Here is a 19,186-nt window from a genome sequence, read left to right as displayed (position 1 = left end):
CCCACGGTGGGCGATTAATATATTTTGATTATTTTCTCTGAGTCTGCTTACCTCAGCAAAGCGGTCTCAATTTTCATAATTTGTTTTTAACTTTTTAACCAAGCGCCTGTAGGTCAGTGGATAGAGCGTCTGTTTCCTAAGCAGAAGGCCGTAGGTTCGACCCCTACCTGGCGCGTTAAAATTTATAACATCCATTTACAAATCCGTTGTAGTCTAGCTGGTCAGGATACTCGGCTCTCACCCCGAGAGACCCGGGTTCGAGTTCCGGCAACGGAGATATTGTTTTGGATTAGGGAGATTTGGGGAAACACGACAGCGTTTTGAGAGGAGGCGATTCTGAAGCGATTCTGAGTGCGATTGTGACCTAGGTTCTCGAGATGGATTTGGAGAATCCGCCGGGGGTTCTCAACCCTCCGGAGGAGAGATCGGCGAGTCTGGGAGATGCGGTGGGTGTTACGGTGGAGGAGAAACCTAAGAGCTGGGTGTTGGCGGCGAAGGATAAGAAAAGTTTGATGAAATACGAGGTCGAGGTATCAATGAAGGATGGGAAGCATACGGTTGCGATTCCGAACGAGGTTCTCGTGGATTCAATGCCGCTATGGGAGGATTTTGTTGTTGGAAAATTTCTGGATTTAGCTCCTCATTTGGCGAAGGTTCACATGATGGTTAATAAGATCTAGAGCTACGGGGAGTTAGCTTCGAAGGTGGAGGTTTATGCAGTTAACGAAATGACGATTCGATTTAGGATCTCGAATCCTAAGGCTCGTGAGAAGGTCCGAAAGTGAGGAATGTGGAATATTGCCAGAGTTCCCATGGTGGTGACTAAATGGACTCCACAGACAGAGGAAGAGAAACAGGAGGAGAACGTGATTCCAATGTGGGTTCATCTACGGAAGGTCCCTTTGCATATGTATTCTTGGGAGGGACTTAGTTTCATGACTAACACTGTGGGATTTCCTGATCGACTGCATCCGGAGACGTTGGCGTGTTCAAATCTAGGGGTTGCAAGAGTCTTTGTGAATGTTGATGTTTCAAAGACGCTGCCAAATGAGATTGAGTTTTCAAAGGAGGGAAAGGAGTTCACAGTTGAGTTTCATTATCCATGGCTGCCAGCCAGATGCAGTCTTTGTGAAAAGTGGGGTCATACGGAGAGAGTTTGTGTGAAGAACGGTAAAGATAAGAAGAGGAGTGAATATTTAGCGGGGAGTGGTGTGAAAGAACGTCAACAGAAAGTTCCGAATGGTGAAGGTGAGAAGGAGATCTTGAAGGAAGATGAAAGTAAGGAAAAGGAAGAAGAGGTAAAGAATAATCAGGAAGATAATCAGGGTTCTAACTGGAAAATGGTTTCGCCAGCAAAGATAGGGAGATCACTACCAGAGCATATTCCTGAAGTTCAGATATCAGCTTCAAAGTACTATGTGCTGATTGTGGATGATATAGAAGAAGTAGAGGAAGGTGAGATAGGGGGCGATGATCAAGAGAATAATGAAGATGGTGATGGAGGAGAGTGAACAAACAAGGATGATCGAGAGTAGTGATCTACTAGAGGATGATATATTGGAGCAGCAGAGCAGAGGCAAAGATAAAGCAGTAATGAGGAAAGGGTTAAAAAGAGGGCCGAAGGCTAAAGTTCAGGATGTAAATCCGGCTAAGAGCACAAGGCTTTCTCGAAAAAAAAACTGATATGTCGAGTTTCTTTTGGAATGTGAGAGAATTCAATAAGTCTTTAAAGCATTCTGTAGTCAAGGAGTGGATTGGTAATAGAGAAGTGAAGTTCGGTTGTATTTTGGAAACAAGGGTAAAGGAAACTAAGGCTGGGAAGATAACAAAAGAGGGGTAGAATATGGGTGCTCTGGAGGGAGTCAGTCCGTATGACTCTGGTCTATAAATCTGATCAACTTATTACATGTTCAGTGGGTTTAGAAGGCGAAGATGAATTTTTGTGTACATTTGTATATGCAAAAAATCATAGTGAAGAAAGAAAAGAGCTGTGGGAAGATCTCTGCTATCATCATGATTCTGCAATGTTCAAGAATAAAGAATGGATGATTATGGAGGATTTTAACGAGATTTTGGATGGTGAGGAAAATTCGAGAAGTTTGGACAGAGTTTCAGGAGGCATGAGAGATTTTCAGAGGGTGATATTACATTGTCACTTGTCTGACTTGGGATATCAGGGTCCATTGTTTACTTGGAGTAATAAGCAGGATGAAGAGATTATTTGTAAGAAGTTGGATAGGATATTGATGAATGATGCAGCTCTTCAACGGTTCTCTAATGCATATTGCATATTTGAGCCAGGAGGATGCTCGGATCACATGCGTTGTAGAATTCAGTTGAAGCCGGTTCAAGAAAAGATTCGAAGGCCTTTCAAGTTTGTGAATGCTATTGGCGCTTTACCAATATTTCTTCCTATGATTCAGGAGTTTTGGAATACAACTGAGGTTTTGTTTCACTCTACTTCTGCACTATACAGATTTTCGAAGAAGCTCAAGAATCTTAAACCGTTAATACGAGAATTGGGAAGAGAGGGAGTGGGAAATCTCACAAAAAGAACTAAAGAGGCTCATGAGTTGTTATGTGGGAAGCAGAAGCAAACTCTTCTAAATCCAAGTGAGGGTGCAGCAATGGAGGAAGCAGCAGCCTATGAGAAGTGGTTGCATGTTGCTTCACTGGAAGAAGATTTTCTCAAGCAACGCCCGAAACTGCACTGGCTGGATGTAGGGATCAGAACAATAAAACTTACTACAATACTATAAAAACTCGGCAAGCTCAGAACATGATTCGAGAGGTAAGGTGTATGGATGGTAATAATGTTACTGATCAGCATGGGATCAAATCAGAGGTGGAAAAGTTCTTTACTGAACTTCTGAATCTCTGCCCTGAAGATTATAAAGGTATCACAGTGGAGGAGTTGGGAGAACTAATGAACTTCAGATGTAGTTTGGAAGAATGTACTATGCTGGAGGCAGATGTAACTGCGGAGGAAATTCAAAGAGTTCTATTTGCCATGCCAACAAATAAGTCTCCAGGTCCGGACGGCTTTCCCTGTGAGTTCCTTAAGCTAACTTGGTCAATTGTAGGAAGCGATTTTGTTGTGGCTATTCAATCTGTCTTCAAATTCGGTTTTCTGCCGAAAGGAGTGAATTCAACGATTTTGGCATTGGTTCCTAAGAAGACTGACTCACTGGAGATGAAGGATTTCAGACCAATTGCGTGTTGCAATGTCTTGTATAAGGTTGTATCCAAGATTATTGCTAACAGACTGAAGAAGTTGTTGCCTAGTATCATCAGTGAAAATCAGTCAGCTTTTATTCAAGGAAGATTGCTTATGGAAAATGTTCTGTTAGCTTCAGAGATGGTGAAGCACTATCACAAGGAGTCAATCTCACCGAGGTGCGTCATGAAAATTGATATCTCAAAGGCGTTTGATTCTGTTCAGTGGGAGTTTGTTCTGAAGGGGTTGGAAGCGTTGGGATTTCCCAGCAAATTTATTCACTGGATCAGACTTTGCATCACAAGCCCGTCTTTCTCTGTTCAGGTAAATGGGGAATTGGTAGGTTATTTCCAAAGTTCACGAGGTCTACGTCAGGGTTGCTCTCTTTCCCCGTATCTCTTTGTTCTCTGTATGGACATTTTGTCGAGGAAGATTGATAAGGCAGCTTCAGAGAAACAGTTCAAATTCCATCCTAGATGTAGTCCTCTCTCTCTCACCCATTTGTGCTTTGCAGATGATCTCATGGTGTTTGTAGAGGGTTCTAATGCGTCCATCGAAGGGGCCCTGGCAGTGTTTGGAGAGTTTGCAGTTTGGTCTGGGTTTAAGATAAGCATTGAAAAATCGACTATCTATATGGCTGGAGTAGCTGAAGAAGAGAAGAGGAGGATTCTGTTGAACTTTCCGTTAGCAGAGGGCACTCTACCTGTGAGATATTTGGGTTTACCTCTCATGACTCAGGTTATGAGGAAGCAGGACTATCAGCCACTGGTGGAGAAAATTCGAGGCAGAATCAATACTTGGACTAGCAGATATTTGTCTTACGCTGGGAGATTGCAATTGGTAAAGGTGGTTATAGTGAGTATTGTTAATTTCTTAAGACTACGGGGGCAAAAGTCTCGTGAGGAGATGTCTGTAAAGAGAAAGATGAAGGTGGTTTGGGTATAAGAGTATTGAAAGAAGTAAACACAGTATGTGGGCTGAAGTTAATCTGGAGGCTGTTGGTTGGGAAGTCATTATGGAGTAAATGGGTAAAGACTAGTTTGCTGAAGAAGAAACGTTTTTGGGAAGTGAATATGAAAACTCAAAATGGGTCTTGGATGTGGAGGAAGTTGCTGAAGCTCAGAGAGTTAGCAAAGATTTTCTATCGGAAGGAGGTGGGTAATGGGCGTCATATTTCCTTCTGGTTTGATAAGTGGAGTGATCGGGGTGTTATCTATGATCAATTGGGTGAGAGAGGGTTATAGATATGGGAATTCGCAAAGAAGCCACTGTTGAAGAAGCTGTTTTTAATCCTCGAGGTAGAAGAAGACATCGGGTGGGGTTGCTAAATGAGATTGAGGAGGAGTTAAGAAGCATGAGAGACATTCATAGTGAAGAGTTGGATGATGTGAGTCAGCGGAGAAGAGAATCAGGATATAATAGATCTTTCTCAACATCTGAAACATGGAGATTAGTTCGTGAGGGGAAGGCGAAATGTGAATGGACTCGAGGAGTTTGGTTCTCTCGGGCAACACCTAAGTATGCGTTCATGGCTTGGCTGGCAAACTTAAACAGACTATCTACGATGGATAGAATTGCTCAGTGGAACCCAGGGGTGGATGAGACATGTGTATTATGTAAGAGTGCTTGCGTAAGCAGAGACCATTTGTTCTTTGAGTGTTCTTATTCAGGGCAGATCTGGGAGAGTCTTGCTAATGGGATTATGGGTAACTTGTTCTCAAATTCTTGGTCTGTGATCATGAATAGAATCGCTACTGGAGGGAATCTTGGGAAGATGAAGCTATTCTGTCTTCGGTATGCTTTTCAAACTGCATTATACACAATATGGAGAGAGAGGAACAAAGTGAAACATGATGAGAAGCTGATCCCAGTGAATGTTTTGAAGAAGCTGGTTGATAAGAATGTGAGAAACAAGCTCAGTCTGTTAAGATCTAAGTGTGTGAAGGGAATGGAGGGCTCTTTACAAGTTTGGTTTGGTACTCGTATGTAAATATCTCTAGAAATAGTAGTATTTTCATGAAGGTATAGAGAAAAGATTTAGATAAGGGGATGCACTCATTGTGTAAAAAGGTTTTTTTGAGGAATAAAATTTAACATTCTTTCAAAAAAAAAAAGAACCGTCCAAGTCGGCCTCACCTGTGTATGCTTCTTCACACTGGATTTAGCCTCGCAACCATCAGTTCATTCAACCGTCGGATCGTTGTGGCTGCCTCTTCGTCTCCAATTCAGTTGCATAGGGAAAGCTCGAGCAACAATGTTCAAGTTCCTTATTTTTACACATCTGGTCCTTTAAGCTTCAGATATCTGCAATTTGACCCCAAAATTCTTTAATTTACTTATAGATCCTGTTGATTTCGCCCCAAACTTTCAATTATGCACTCTAGCCCTAGCAACAATCATCCTATCAACAAAACGAATATCCACACTTTCAATGTCCATAAAAATAACTAATAAATAAACATTTAAAATTTTATAAAATATCAAAGAATACATATATGAATATCAAAATAAAAAACAAAAAATAAACTTTTTCATATATTATATATGTTTTTACATATTAGAAGAACAATGGTAAGATGATTGGGAATATGAGAAGCTTGTCCTACGAAAAACCCATCCACAAATATTGATATATGAAACATCATCCACAAACTTTGTAAGATTTGAAATTTTGTTCACGAAACCCATGTCTCTCTTCAATGATGACTTATATGAGATTATGTGAGCTTGTTCATGGTGTATTGTTAGGATTGATGTAGATTGCAATTCCTAATGTTTTAATATCCAAAAGAACATGTCCACGCGAACATATACGCATGAACCTATCCACCCAATCCACTTTTTCCTTAATCTTACATTTGAGACATGGGTACTTTGATCATACTTTTTGGTATAGGGTTGTGTTGTCGGGTTGACTTAAGGTTTTGATTGCTTCTTTATATGCAACTTGTTGTAAATGATTAGTGTACCTTCGATGATTTTCATCTATAAAAGAACATATGAAAAAGATAATTAAGCTTGTGTTACAATAACGTTAAAATTTCTACCAGTACTACAAGGACAATATGCTTAATGCTGAAGCTATCCACATCAGCAAAAATAATCAACCAATCACATGTCTCTATTTTGACACTTTACATCTTGTTTGTTTATGGCCCATTTGAGATCCATGTTAGGTTTTGTGTCCCAACGAAGCCCACGTTTTTTTCCTCGTCAATCGTCTCTTGCAATTCATGTCCATAGCCATCTCAAAATCCACTAACAAACAAAAACTTTAATTGATCATAAAAGGTAATGTTTCTTTACGCAATACGCAATAAGTTACTTTTTCATGTTTCTTTACACAATCAGTCACAGTGTGTTGGAGGAGCACTATTCCTGAAAACGAGGTCCATTGTGGACAAAAATGCCATATGTGTTTGCCAATGGATACTTTTGTTTGGTTAAGAAAGTGTGTAGTTATTAGATAGTTTGGTTTGTGGCTAGGTACTTTAGTTTAGTTATGGGAGTAATTATGGTAGGTGTATAGGAAGATGAATTTTTTTAGTGGCTATTGGATTTATAAAGGGAAAGAAGATTTCTTGAGGAGAAATGTTTTAGGAGAGAAAATGAGATACGAACATGAAAACAATAGTCAATAGTCACTAAAAAAATCAATTTTCTCTTTGGATTTATAAAGGGAAAGAAGGTTTTTAGTTATTTTATATTTTATGTTATTATTGTTTCTATTGTTCTACCTTATGTATTTATTTATTTATTTTTATCTAAAATTTTAAGATATATAAAACAAATATAATTTTTACGATAAATTATATATATATATATATAATTATCTACCTTTTAACATCATTTTTCATATATATATATATATATTATATTAAAATTTATAAAAAAGTGTGGACATGGACCTCAAGATAGTTTTAACTCTACCTCAAGATGGTTTTAACTCAACACCATTTTCCGACTTTTATTATTTCTTGCAGCTTCGTAAGAAGAAAATTTACAATTATAGAAACGAAAAGATTGTATCCATGGATCATTTGGTTCATATGGAAAAACATGAATGTGATTTGTTTCAATGTGATTATGCAGAAAGCAACAGAGGAAACTGAACTTTGGTTCATGGCTCAGTTGACAAAGGGAAAGAAAATGAGGAGACAACTCAAGAAATTTATTATGAAATTAAGAAATGGAATCCGCCACCCGCAAATGGGTTCAAACGCAACATTGAAGCGGATTGGGATAAGTCTTTGCAATCAAGTGGGATTGCATGGGTTCTAAGAGATTATGACAAAACATTCTTAATGCATAGGTAGACAAGCTTTCTACTACATTTCTTTGTTGCATGAATTAAAAATTCTTCCGTTTTCATCTATTAAATAAGAGTGAATTATTTGAAAAATATATTTGAAGTTATCAAGTTGCAAATATTTAATTACATAGATCTGATTATAAGATAGTAAAGGCAAAAAATGAATAAAAATTCGAAATTTGAATAGCTGTTCCTAAGGGGCCCGACGAATTTTGAATTGTAATTAGAGGTTTTTTTTTAATTGATTGGTTTATAACATTGTGATATTTTACATGATTAAATGGACCGATTCTAAAACAATTAGAGGATGATAAAATTAACAAAGATTGGGATTCCTTATTTCAATTTAAGAACATACTAATAGTTCCGTGATTTTTTCTAAGCGATTTTTGAAGAATGACAGCCTTGGGAGAAAGCGAATAAAAAGGATTCACGGAATCTGCAGAGATCAATCCCGAATCCGGCGGATTATTCCTTTTTCTTATATTCGAAATATGGGATTTCACTAAGCCAATTCTTATGAAATCTCGAATCAAACTCTTTGTACTTACTTCAACAACGAAAGCGCGGATCTCCTCAAGGAAATAATTTTTTTTGTCTTGGTCCCAATTCAAGACTAAACAAATGCGAACCAATTGAATACTTGTGTTAGAAATTCCTCGAGTTGGTTTACCATTTCCATAAAGCATATAGTTGAAAACTCGAAGTTGAATACTATCCTTTTCCAGAAAGAAATCTTTTGGGAAGAGTGTTTCTAAATTCATACTGTTCGTTATCTCATAGGTGGCTACGGGCCACACCAAAACAAAAAAAAACTTTTTCTTGGTTGGTGTTATCCGTTGGACATAAATCCAACTTTTCAATTTTTTGGATTCTTTAGAGTATGTTTTTCCCTTCCTGGTGGTATCAAGATGCCACTATGTCCGGATATACTATCTGTCTTGTCCGGAAAATGGATATCCCCCGAAAATATTTTGGGTTCAATCCTTTTTTTTTCTCTCCACTCGGATCAACCCGCCGACTTAGCTTCTTATATTTAAAGTTATTATGGTATCGAATCCAATGATACTATAGTTCTGTACCATTATGGCGGAGGATTCGGGTAAAATATGCACTTCCCCAGGAATAAAAAAAAGCGATCTACTTTCATTTCGTATTTTGTCTTAAATTTTTGGACTCCTCGATACTCAATCATATCCTCTTTTTGGACAATTGAGTCCGCCTTTAGAGTTCCATATTTAAGAATTTTAGAACTCTTTCTTCTGTATCTAGGATCATCAAAAAAGGGTAAAAAGACTGTTTCTACAGAAAATACCATTTATGGGTATTTCAATCGAGATACATGAATGTGGTATGAACGCTTTCGCTTGCTATTGAATCAATTGGAATGGAATGAGAAATCTTTTTCTTTGCCTTTTTGCTAATAAATCCGAATTCTCATGAAAAATAGCAGAATATATGAAATTATAATGACTAGTACCTACGATTCCATTCAATTCTGAATAATTGGATCTCAGATTTTGTTTTATCAGAAAAATCTGAACTGAAATTGTTTTGGCTCACTTGATCATTATTCACTGAGAGGCTAGAAATAGATTTTCTTTCGACAGAAAGAAAGGGTATGTTCATTTGATCTTGATCTTTGTGGATCGAAAAAATAATTAGACTAGATCCACAAGAACCTCCTGATAATATCCATAAATGACTTGTTTTTGGTAAAAGATTACTATATGTAAATTCGGGTGCATGGGATACATCAGTACTCCAATGCATTTCGTCCTCGGAGTAAGAATAAATATATTTTCTAACCCTCTCTTTAAAATGAAAAGTGGATGTTCCCTCGCAAATCTCGGCAATCACTTGTTCTGATTCCACATATTGATCATTTTGAACTAAAAGAAAACTTTTTGGTGGAATAGTCATGCTATGATAATATCATCGCTCTAAATAAATACAGACAAGTCTATATAATATAGACAGGCAGGATGCCCGTGTAGGATGAACCAAATCCTCATTAGTCATAACGTAAATAGGGTGATTTTTGCTGTTAATGATCAATGTCATGTTGGTCTTTTAACTCGTCCATGAGATATCCTTCGTTTAAGTTCCAGATTATAGAGATATGAAAGAACATGCATGCTTGAAATGTTGAAGAGTAGTGAATGAAGAAAAATTAGCCAATAGAGAGTCTGATCTCATTGCATAAAGCGTAACCAAGGAGATGAATTCAATCTTTGATTGGTTTTCTGATTCCACATATTGATCATTTTGAACTAAAAGAAAACTTTTTGGTGGAATAGTCACGCTATGATAATATCATCGCTCTCAATAATTACAGACAAGTCTAAATAATATAGAAAGGCAGGATGTCCGTGTAGGATGAACCAAATCCTCATTAGTCATAATGTAAATAGGGTGATTTTTGCTGTTAATGATTAATGTCATGTTGGTCTTTTAACTCGTCCCATGAGATATCCTTTGTTTAAGTTCCAGATTATAGGGATATGAAAGAACAGGCATGCTTGAAATGTTGAAGAGTAGTGAATGAAGAAAAATTAGCCAATAGAGAGTCTGATCTCATTGCACAGAGCGTAACCAAGGAGAGATGAATTCAATCTTTGATTGGTTTTCATGTATGCATATAAGAGGTCTTTGATAATGAGTTGGTCTACCCCCCCCCCCCCTACCCCCCCCCCCCCCCTACCCCCCCCCCCTCCTGATGGTTGAAATATATGTGTGGTTACTTTTTGGGTGATGTCAGGTTTGGTGTACGGGTGATGTCAGGTTTGATGTTATTTGGCATTAATTCAATTGCAAATTAACCTTTATAGAAATTTTGTATATGTATATTTAGAACATATAAAATATCTATAGTAGATACCAATACGTTCGTATGATTTAAACTTAAGTTTATATTTATTATTATACACAACAACATATGCTTTTAGGCCTACAGTGACCCTGAGAATAACCCCAAATTTGACAGATCTCCATGCAGCCTTCTTCTCCTTTATGATTACACGGTTCTGGGTATCGACAAAAGTCTGTATCCTGCTTCATTTTATAACCTATTTTATAAAAAAAAATTTACCAGTACATATATTAGTTGTCATTTCTATAATTAACAAGGGGTATAAAAATATACTATTACCTGAAGTACTAGGAATTTTAGTAATACAGTTAGCACAAGATATGATGAAGAAGATAGTAAAGACGAACGCGATTATAGTCTTCATGGTGATAGTCATATTTTCTTAGTGTTTCCAGATTTATTTTCAAAGTAGTTTTCATTATTTTCATATTATATATAATAACACAGTCATGCATAACATAGAAATAAAATATTTTTTCTTGGTCAAAGATGTAAAGAATATAATATTTCACTATTTATATAGACCAATTTGTAGTCAAAAGAACTTACATAGAATTACTTAATATGTAGGTTTGAATAGAATTGCTTAATAGGTAGGTTTGAATAGAATTACCACATAAAGTAAATAAAATATGACAAAATCTAAATAATAATGTTATAACAATGTTAAATTGATTTAAAAAATGATTTTAGCACAATGGTAACAATGTCAAAGTTTATACCAATAATTTGTCAATGAACATTTAGTAGGTATTAAGCAAATTTTATATACAAAATAGAACTAACATCTATAGAAAGAAATACAATGCTAGTATGTCATAATGTTATAGATGTAAACATTTTGTTAAATCGGTAGCAATAAATATGACATTAAATTGGACAAGATATAGTGTTATGACTCGTGTATTAATGTTATGACTCATCCACTATATATTAATCTTGGAGCATTACAAAATATTTTTGTAGCCACATCTCATCACTAGGATAAATCTTAGAATCTTAAAAAAAAATAAGTTGGTTCATATAAATATATATTATATTTTTTATTAAACTAACTATTAAATTGATTAGTAGTGTTCAAAAGAATACTCTCAATGTTTTCCATAAATACAAGCTATGGATTCACTTAATATGATTAACACATATATGATAATTAATAATTATGAATAATACATATTGGATAACAATTTTTGTATCCTCACTCTTTTTTTGTTCAATTTTATATTATTAAAAGAAATTAAACAATCACATTAATCATATTATTAAAAAAATACATTTTTTCTTATATGTTATATTTTAATTTTTTTAAACGATTAGAAATTATTAAAATGGTAAAAGTCTCACAGTGAAAGTTTTGTGATCAATGATTTAACTCATTTTTTTTCAAGCAAGATACAAATAATCATAAATCGTATGAATATGAAGTCTCATAATAAATATTCATATTATATATATATATATATATATATTAATATCATTTAAATTAAATTATATACTATATACAAATATGAAATATGTTAATTTCAAAATTTGCATTGAAAAATTATTGAGATCTAAATATTTTAATTTTGAAATTTGTATTGAAAAACTCATATTAAAAGTTTTGTGATTAACGGTTTAAATTTTTGTTACAACAAATATAAAAATGTTAATAAATCATATGAGTAGGAAGTGTCAATAATAAATATTTATATTAAAATATACTATATATATTTGTATCAATATAACTAAAGTTTAATTATATACCACATAAAGTAAAAAAATAATTGTTTTGATTTATTTACCAAAAACATGATTGTAAATAAAGAAAATGTATTGGTTTTGATTTATGTGACTCTAATGTATATATTTTTATGCACACAATTTTTTTTAAATAGGTAGTTTCTAATATGTTATTTGATCCTAACAATCCCAGAAATACACTTCTTCAAATTGGTGTGATTTTTAACATTGGAAGCACTATATATATATATATATATATTATTTCATTGTGATTAAATAATTTAGTCTTGATTTTTATTTCTAAAAAGCTTTTAATGAAATATCATGACAAGATTCCAGTCACCTCCTTTTGAATTTGTTCGAAGAATGAGAGATTTGAACATTTATCAAATGTTTGTTTCTACCTAATATCCTATCTAGCTATTATAATTGTAAGAATGAAAGATTTGAACTATTTTTATAAGTTTTATGGTTTATCATTTAATAAATCAAATAGTTCTTAGTTTATACACAGTTACATATACTAGATCAAGTCTAGTGCACTTCTCAGTATGAGGATGCAGCTTAGCAAACTTCCCTGTTGCACGGCTTAAACACTTCAGAGCTTTGTGGGAAAACAAAAGGCTCGGAACACCCTTAAGATCAATCCAAATGGGCATGGCAGATAGGTCTGGTGGGTCTAGAGCAGTTTCAGGAGACCATTCGTTAACCACCAGAGGAATGTCAGCAATATGCCAGTGGCGCCTCTGCAAAACTCTAGCTCTCATCTGCGGATTCTCAATCTAAATATATATATATACCTTATGTAATGAATAATCTGAGTTTAGGACTGTCTAATCTTCACATGCTTATGTTCTCTTATCCATTTTGAAACCCTAGTTTCTTAGCCTATATATATTGTAAAGATTAGAGAAGAGATTAAGATAGAATAAGAGATTTAAGAGACTAAGGGAGAATCATGATGAAGAGATTGTGTAACTGTTATGATCCACACCATCAAAATCATATGCATAGCTTCTTAAAAATAATCAAATGACAAACTCAAAATCCTTTGACTGGGTAACACATCTCAGCAGTCAATCTTCCCTATAGCTATCTCCTAATTAAGCTATAACTCATCATGCAATGAATAATCTGAGTTTAGGAAAGATTAGAGAAGAGATTAAGATAGAATCAGAGATTTAAGAGACTAAGGGAGAATCATGATGAAATAAGTAAAGAGAATGATTGTTTAGAAATGTCTAATCTTTATTAAGAGATGAAATTACAATATATATAGGCTAAGAAACTAGGGTTTCAAAATGGATACGAGAACATAAGCATGTGAAGTCAAATGGTAAAGGCTGGCTGATTTGAATTCATCCAATGGAAGCTCTCACACGTTTGATGCCTTTGGTATCTTTGCTTTTACCTTTCCAGCTGTGCCAGCCTGTAAAGGCACGTCTTATCCTCTCCCTCAACGGTATGATTGATCAGATAAGGTAACCAAAGCTTCTTCCCATCAGATGAGTTACTCGGGTAACTTATTGTTACCATGGTCGATCTTTACTCGCCTATCTTGTACGGCCGGTACGGATAGTACGGCTTCTACGGCCCGTCCATCCTAAAACCTTCCCAACTCTTCAATGCTTCATCCTTCTCACTATCTCTAATCCTCTCATGCTTCTCTTTATTCATAACTCATCTCAACACTCCCCCTCAAGCTTAGCTTTGTGAAAGTCTAAGCTTGGACAGCCATGAGATCTTCCTCATTAAAAACCTCACTAAGGAAAACCCATTGGGACAAAACCTTGATGAGGGAAAAAGAGTAAAGGCCTCATTACTAATTAAGGGGATCAGCTCTTCTTCTTCCCAAGATCTATGAGTCCCAATCTGATGTGAATGGACTCCATAATCTTTTGTCTTGCAGCCTTAGTGAACACATCCGCCAACTGATCTTCACTCTTAGTGTAGCATGGCAATATAACTCCTAGAACAATCATCTGCCTCACCTTATGGCAATCAACTTCAATGTGCTTCTTTCTCTCATGGAACACCGGGTTGGAGGCAATGTGAATGGTGGCTTGGTTATCACAATGCATGGTCATTGGTGTGGCTTGATCAATCTCCAAATGCTTCAAGATGCCCTTGATCCATACTAGATCGTTTGTAAGCTTCAGCATGGCTCTGTACTCAGCTTCTACACTTGAACAAGACACCACCTTCTGCTTCTTGCTCTTCCAAGTCATCAAGTTGCCTCCAATGAATGTGCAATAGCCGGTTGTTGATCTTCTATCAGCTCTATTACCAGCTCAATCAGTATCACAATATCCAACAACCTCAGTGCTTCCATTGCAGCCCATCCATACTCCTTGATATATGTAAAAATAATTTATATATAATGTTAATTTCGCGTAAAGCGCGGATATCAACCCAGTATCCCTTGTTTCATGAGTGCATTACACTATTAGACATTTTCTTGTGTTTCCTTACACTAAAAGACACAAGTTGATAGAAGAGCACTTTTCCACAAACCGAGGTGCATTTTGGACAAAAATGCCCTTCTTCTTTGATGATGGGTACTTTGTGTTCTGGTTGAAATAATGTTTAGCGAGTAGACAATTTAGTTTGTACGAGTTATTATAGAAAAGTGATTTTTTGTATATTCTTCTTTATTTCATATATCTAATATATAAATACATATATATATATATGTATGTACATAAAATAAAATATATGTTTGTTTCTTTTTATTTTGAAATTCATATTAATATATTTTGATAATTTAAATTTTTTTAGTTTATGACCACATCAAGATGAATGACATAATATATGAACTGTGGATATGTATTTTATTAGCACTTGTGGATAAGCTTTAACAAACAAACTGTGGACAGAGTAATGTTGATGGCTAAACATATTAGATTATATGCAATCAAACTTGTGTATACAATCTTTTTTACAATCATGTATTTCTCTGCTTGTTTTTATTTAAACCAAAAAGAAGTATAAACAATGGCTTTAATCTTAAAAGTGGTTTTATGGATGAAGATTCGACATACTATGGATAATGTCTTGTGGACGAGGTCTTTTGTGGACACAACAAAAGGATATCAATTAGAATCATGTCCACGAAGACAATAGACATGTAAAATTGAAAAGCCGATGAAGTTAGTGTGTCCACCAAAACTTAGTAACACAAAAAGATTAAAACTTACTTCCCGATGAAATCGCATGCTTCGCGATTTCATGAAAGATCAAAAACTCGTCGCTTAATCCGCCGCCGTCAAAAAAGCTCTTGTCGGTGGATATTTAAGAGAGTGGAGTTGACACGGAAAATCGATTGAGAGAGGAGACAGAAGATATTTTAGCGTAGGATTAAGGTAAGTGATAAGGGTTCTTGTTCTTCATCGGATAGAATAGAAACGAGAGATAATGGAATTGGGTAAGTGATTTGGGAACACAATTGAGAAACTGGGCTCTTTTAATTAATTTTTAAAATTTAAAACATTAATTAAAAAGCATGATTAGTTAAAATAAGAAGTAATGAGAGATTTTGACAAAAAAAAGTAACGAGAGAGAGGAGAGAAGAGAGAATATAGCAACACATAAAACAAGAGAGGAGAGAGTAGTGTTTCAAGAGCATATTGAATAATGAGCCACTCAAAAGTGTGTGGCAAGTGGAATGTGTCTTTAAATGATATTAGAAAGTCAAAATGTGTGTATAAATGTAATTTTTTCTTGTTTCATACAGCTAAGTTAGATGTTTTTAAAATGAAAGTTAAATTAGTGACCCACATGTACAATCCATCATCCATCTAGTCACCCGTTAACTTTTCGGGTCAAGCTTTTCGCCTAAAACGCAGTGTTTAAGGCGTATAGAAGGCCGAACAAAACACACAAACCCCTAGTAATCTGTGTCTGTCTGTCTGTCGTTGTTCGACTCTTTCTCTCTCCTTGGACCACATGGCGCACGGCGGCTATGCCAAGAGAAGGGTTTCGGAACCGAATAACACGGCGGGAAGCGGCAGCAGGAGGTCGAAAGGATTACGCGTCGAGAAGAAACCTAAGATTGTCTCTCTCAAGAACCAGATGCGTTCTGTTGAACGCTTTCTTCGCAAAGTCACTCTCTCTCTCTCTCTCTCTCTCTCTCTCTCCTCTCTATTAAATATCCAGCCGTAATTTGGCTATTCAATTGTGTTTGTAGGATTTGCCTCGTGAAGTCAAAGAGACTCTAAAACACAAGTTGGAGTATCTGAAGAAGCAGCAAGATGACCACACTCGTCTTGCTGTTGAACGTAAAGTATTCCTCAGGAACCGAAAGATTCGCTTCTTTGGTAAGTCCCCGTTTTTACTTTTTTTTTTATTTTGCTGTCTGTCTCCCAAATTTACAACTTTGTTTCTTGAATTAGAGCGGAGAAAGATCGAAAGGAGCATCAGACGTCTTGAGAAGCTACAACGTACTTCATCTGCTCCTGTGGACGTAGCTGAGCAACTCTGTAAACTCAAAGAAGATCTTGAATATGTTAGGGTAAATTAGCTCTGATAAGTTTGTTTTCGTTATGAATTAGAATGAGCTTAGTTGCATTAATGTATTTTTTATTTTTTTTATTTTGTAGTTCTTTCCCAAGAATGAGAAGTACGTATCTCTGTTTACTGGAGCTGAGGATTCAGAAGTGATTGAGCGGAGAAGTAAAATGCGGAAGCAGATCAAAGCCAATATTATTGTTGCTGCTGCTAGTGGGAAAGAGTTAGAAGGTACACATGATTTGCTTATTTATTTGTAACTATATTAAATAATGATGATTTATGTTAACTTTGTAATGTGGACAAACAGAGACGGGGAGTGAAGATGATGGTCTTCTGGAACTTAGTGATGATGATTTCTTTGACAAAGGGAGCTCAAGCGATGAAGCTGACGCAGATGATGAATTGACTGATAAAAGCACAAAGTAGGTCTTAGTAAATGTGGGATACCTTACTCTTTAGTTTCTGACTATAAATCTACATTTTCTCAGGGAGGCTGCTTCTAGTAGAGCAACATCTGGCATGTCTAGTGATGAAAGGAACCAGGTATGATGAGCTTTCTTGATATTAAAGAAAAAAAACTGAAACATAGTGGATGTTTGAAGTGTAGTAGAAAAATGATTGAGACTCATTATTGGTGATGCCACTTTTCCCTAAAAAACATTGTTTCTATGACCAACTCTGATTTACAAATTCAAATGTTTTGAAATCTTGTAGAAGCAAAACTCGGACAGGGCTCTAATGCCACCACCACAAGCAAGGTTTGGACCAAATGCTAGGAAGAGCTCGTCTATGCAGAGGAATGAGATGCCATCATCCTCGAGAAACACTTCAATGCCATCATCCTCGAGAAACACTTCAAACAGAAGAAGTGAATCTTTATATAATGCCAGGGGTGCTGACGCAACTTCTTATAGCAGTCAGAGTAGCAACCTGAGCTCCAATTCCGATGCTCATAAACCCAAAAGGAAGAGACGGCCAAAGAAGAAGAAGCAACAGGTCAGTTTACTAATTTTTTGAATGATAAAAGGTTCTCTGAATAATGAAACCGTCTCTTCAAATTTATGTTCTTTTACTTGTAATTGTAAACATAAAGGTTGAGCCCTCTGCTTGCTGTTTTTGCAGGCGTGATCGGGTTTCTCAGCTACGTTCGCCTGATTCTTTCTTGCTGCAGCGGTCTCACTGATTGGATCTAATGCATTACATATATATAGATTTTGGTGTGGTCATGAAATGCTGAGAGACAGATGTTTGGTTGCCTTTTGCTTTTGAAATGGAAAGTTGTAAACCCTATAAACTTTTGGTGTAAAGTCTGAAGTCCCTTTTGAACCTCTGTGAAAAAATCAAATCAATGTCTTCACTTAAGATACTTGAAAGTTTGACATAGTGGACCAAGACAAGGATCAAGCTAGGCGACTTCTTTTCATTGAGACAGAGAGCTGCGTCATAAAGCAGTGTTTCGGGACGCTGTTTTGGCCTTTCTGTTTCCATTTCTTGAATGGAACACTATCTCGTAATCTTCTAAGTGAAAAATGCATCTTTTTAACTGTTATTGTACAGCGATCAAACCACCTCACCTGTCACTTTCTTTGCCTCTACCAAAACCTCAGGGGTCGGATTCTTAAATAACTCTTTGGTAACGGCAGTTGTATTTTAAGAATAAGCCTTCCTTGGGGACAACTCTAGCTCCCATCCACGATAAACTACCATTCTGGTCTCTCAAAACTGATATCCATAACCACCTTCTATGCACTTGAGCTTGTTGGGTGGAGGTTGGATCCATTTGTTAGACAAAGTGAGGTTGGTGTGACTACTTGAAATTTAACATTATGTTTCAAATCCACTCATGTGTATCATCTTATTTTGCCTAACTCGCTGTATCATGTGCATCATGCTCGGTAACTTTAAGCAACCCATATTACTTTTTTCAGACTTATAAAACAGTTCCAATGTATATTTTTCGACATTTTTTCTGGGGGGAGGTTAGACATTAATTAATTTATTAGACAACATTTAGACCATGATTAATCCTAATCTCTTAAATGAGATTCTTAGCTTTGGATAAAAAACGGTTATTAGTTTAACTAAGAAAAGTTAAGAACCGTCTCTTAAATAAGAAATATAAAGTCATAATTATTGCAGTATACTAATGGGGTTTTAAAGGCATGGGTCCCGCGTGTTTTTTAAAAATCGGTTGCAGAAGTCACGAGATAAGGATCGACTTTGGGCAGTTTTTTTGTACTGTTTGCAGGTCCTACTGACATGTGGCGGTCCGCAATTGGTTCTCTTTTTATTTTTAAATCAGACAAAACAAAATTTAAGAAACCTAAAACAAGTTTCACTGATAATCATGATCTAAGAGCCGTTTCTCAGCCAAAAAGTGTTAAAAAAATGTCAAATCATGAGTTTAAAATCTCGGCTAAGAGACCGGAGTTAACCATGCCCTTAGTAAGTTACACCAAAAACATGGAGATTAACTCCATTTAGTAAGTAAGGTACACCAAAAACAAGCATTTAGTAAAATTAGCATGTGCTGATGCCGGTGCAACTCATTAAA

General features: G+C 35.8%; 2 protein-coding genes, 1 long non-coding RNA gene and 2 other non-coding genes across 5 annotated transcripts; 4 read left to right on the top strand and 1 right to left on the bottom strand.

Annotated features, from left to right (window-relative positions):
- The first annotated feature begins 102 nt into the window (after positions 1–102).
- TRNAR-CCU lies at positions 103–175 on the top strand. The gene has a single exon. It is a non-coding gene; the product is annotated as a tRNA-Arg (tRNA).
- A 27-nt stretch (positions 176–202) lies between these two features.
- Positions 203–276, top strand: TRNAE-CUC. The gene has a single exon. It is a non-coding gene; the product is annotated as a tRNA-Glu (tRNA).
- A 4,187-nt stretch (positions 277–4,463) lies between these two features.
- Positions 4,464–5,207, top strand: LOC103848875. Its single transcript, XM_009125699.1, has one exon. The coding sequence runs from the start codon at positions 4,464–4,466 to the stop codon at positions 5,205–5,207; it is 744 nt and encodes a 247-aa protein (XP_009123947.1).
- A 5,146-nt stretch (positions 5,208–10,353) lies between these two features.
- On the bottom strand, positions 10,354–10,825 carry LOC103848828. Its single transcript, XR_629250.2, has 2 exons — positions 10,681–10,825; positions 10,354–10,597 (listed from the first exon to the last, which is right to left on the bottom strand). It is a non-coding gene; the product is annotated as an uncharacterized LOC103848828 (long non-coding RNA).
- A 5,143-nt stretch (positions 10,826–15,968) lies between these two features.
- LOC103848827 (rRNA-processing protein EFG1) lies at positions 15,969–17,998 on the top strand. The gene is made up of 8 exons (XM_009125652.3): positions 15,969–16,224; positions 16,310–16,439; positions 16,515–16,633; positions 16,722–16,860; positions 16,940–17,054; positions 17,121–17,175; positions 17,347–17,628; positions 17,755–17,998. Exons 1-8 carry the CDS (start codon positions 16,069–16,071, stop codon positions 17,758–17,760), a joined length of 1,002 nt encoding a protein of 333 aa, XP_009123900.1. The 5' UTR covers positions 15,969–16,068; the 3' UTR covers positions 17,761–17,998.
- Positions 17,999–19,186: the final 1,188 nt, after the last annotated feature.

Source organism: Brassica rapa, chromosome A02 (assembly GCF_000309985.2).
Source record: "Brassica rapa cultivar Chiifu-401-42 chromosome A02, CAAS_Brap_v3.01, whole genome shotgun sequence".
Lineage (NCBI taxonomy): Eukaryota > Viridiplantae > Streptophyta > Magnoliopsida > Brassicales > Brassicaceae > Brassica > Brassica rapa.
Note: the sequence above shows the minus strand (reverse complement) of the source record. Positions and strands in the feature narration are given on the sequence as shown.

Bases quoted from the DNA above. Each gene is read 5' to 3' on its own strand.
- LOC103848875 (XM_009125699.1), top strand. From the start codon at position 4,464: ATGGGAATTCGCAAAGAAGCCACTGTTGAAGAAGCTGTTTTTAATCCT.
- LOC103848827 (XM_009125652.3), top strand. From the start codon at position 16,069: ATGGCGCACGGCGGCTATGCCAAGAGAAGGGTTTCGGAACCGAATAAC. The intron at 16,440-16,514 runs GTAAGTCCCCGT...TTCTTGAATTAG, and splicing joins CCGAAAGATTCGCTTCTTTG to AGCGGAGAAAGATCGAAAGG. The intron at 17,055-17,120 runs GTAGGTCTTAGT...ACATTTTCTCAG, and splicing joins TTGACTGATAAAAGCACAAA to GGAGGCTGCTTCTAGTAGAG.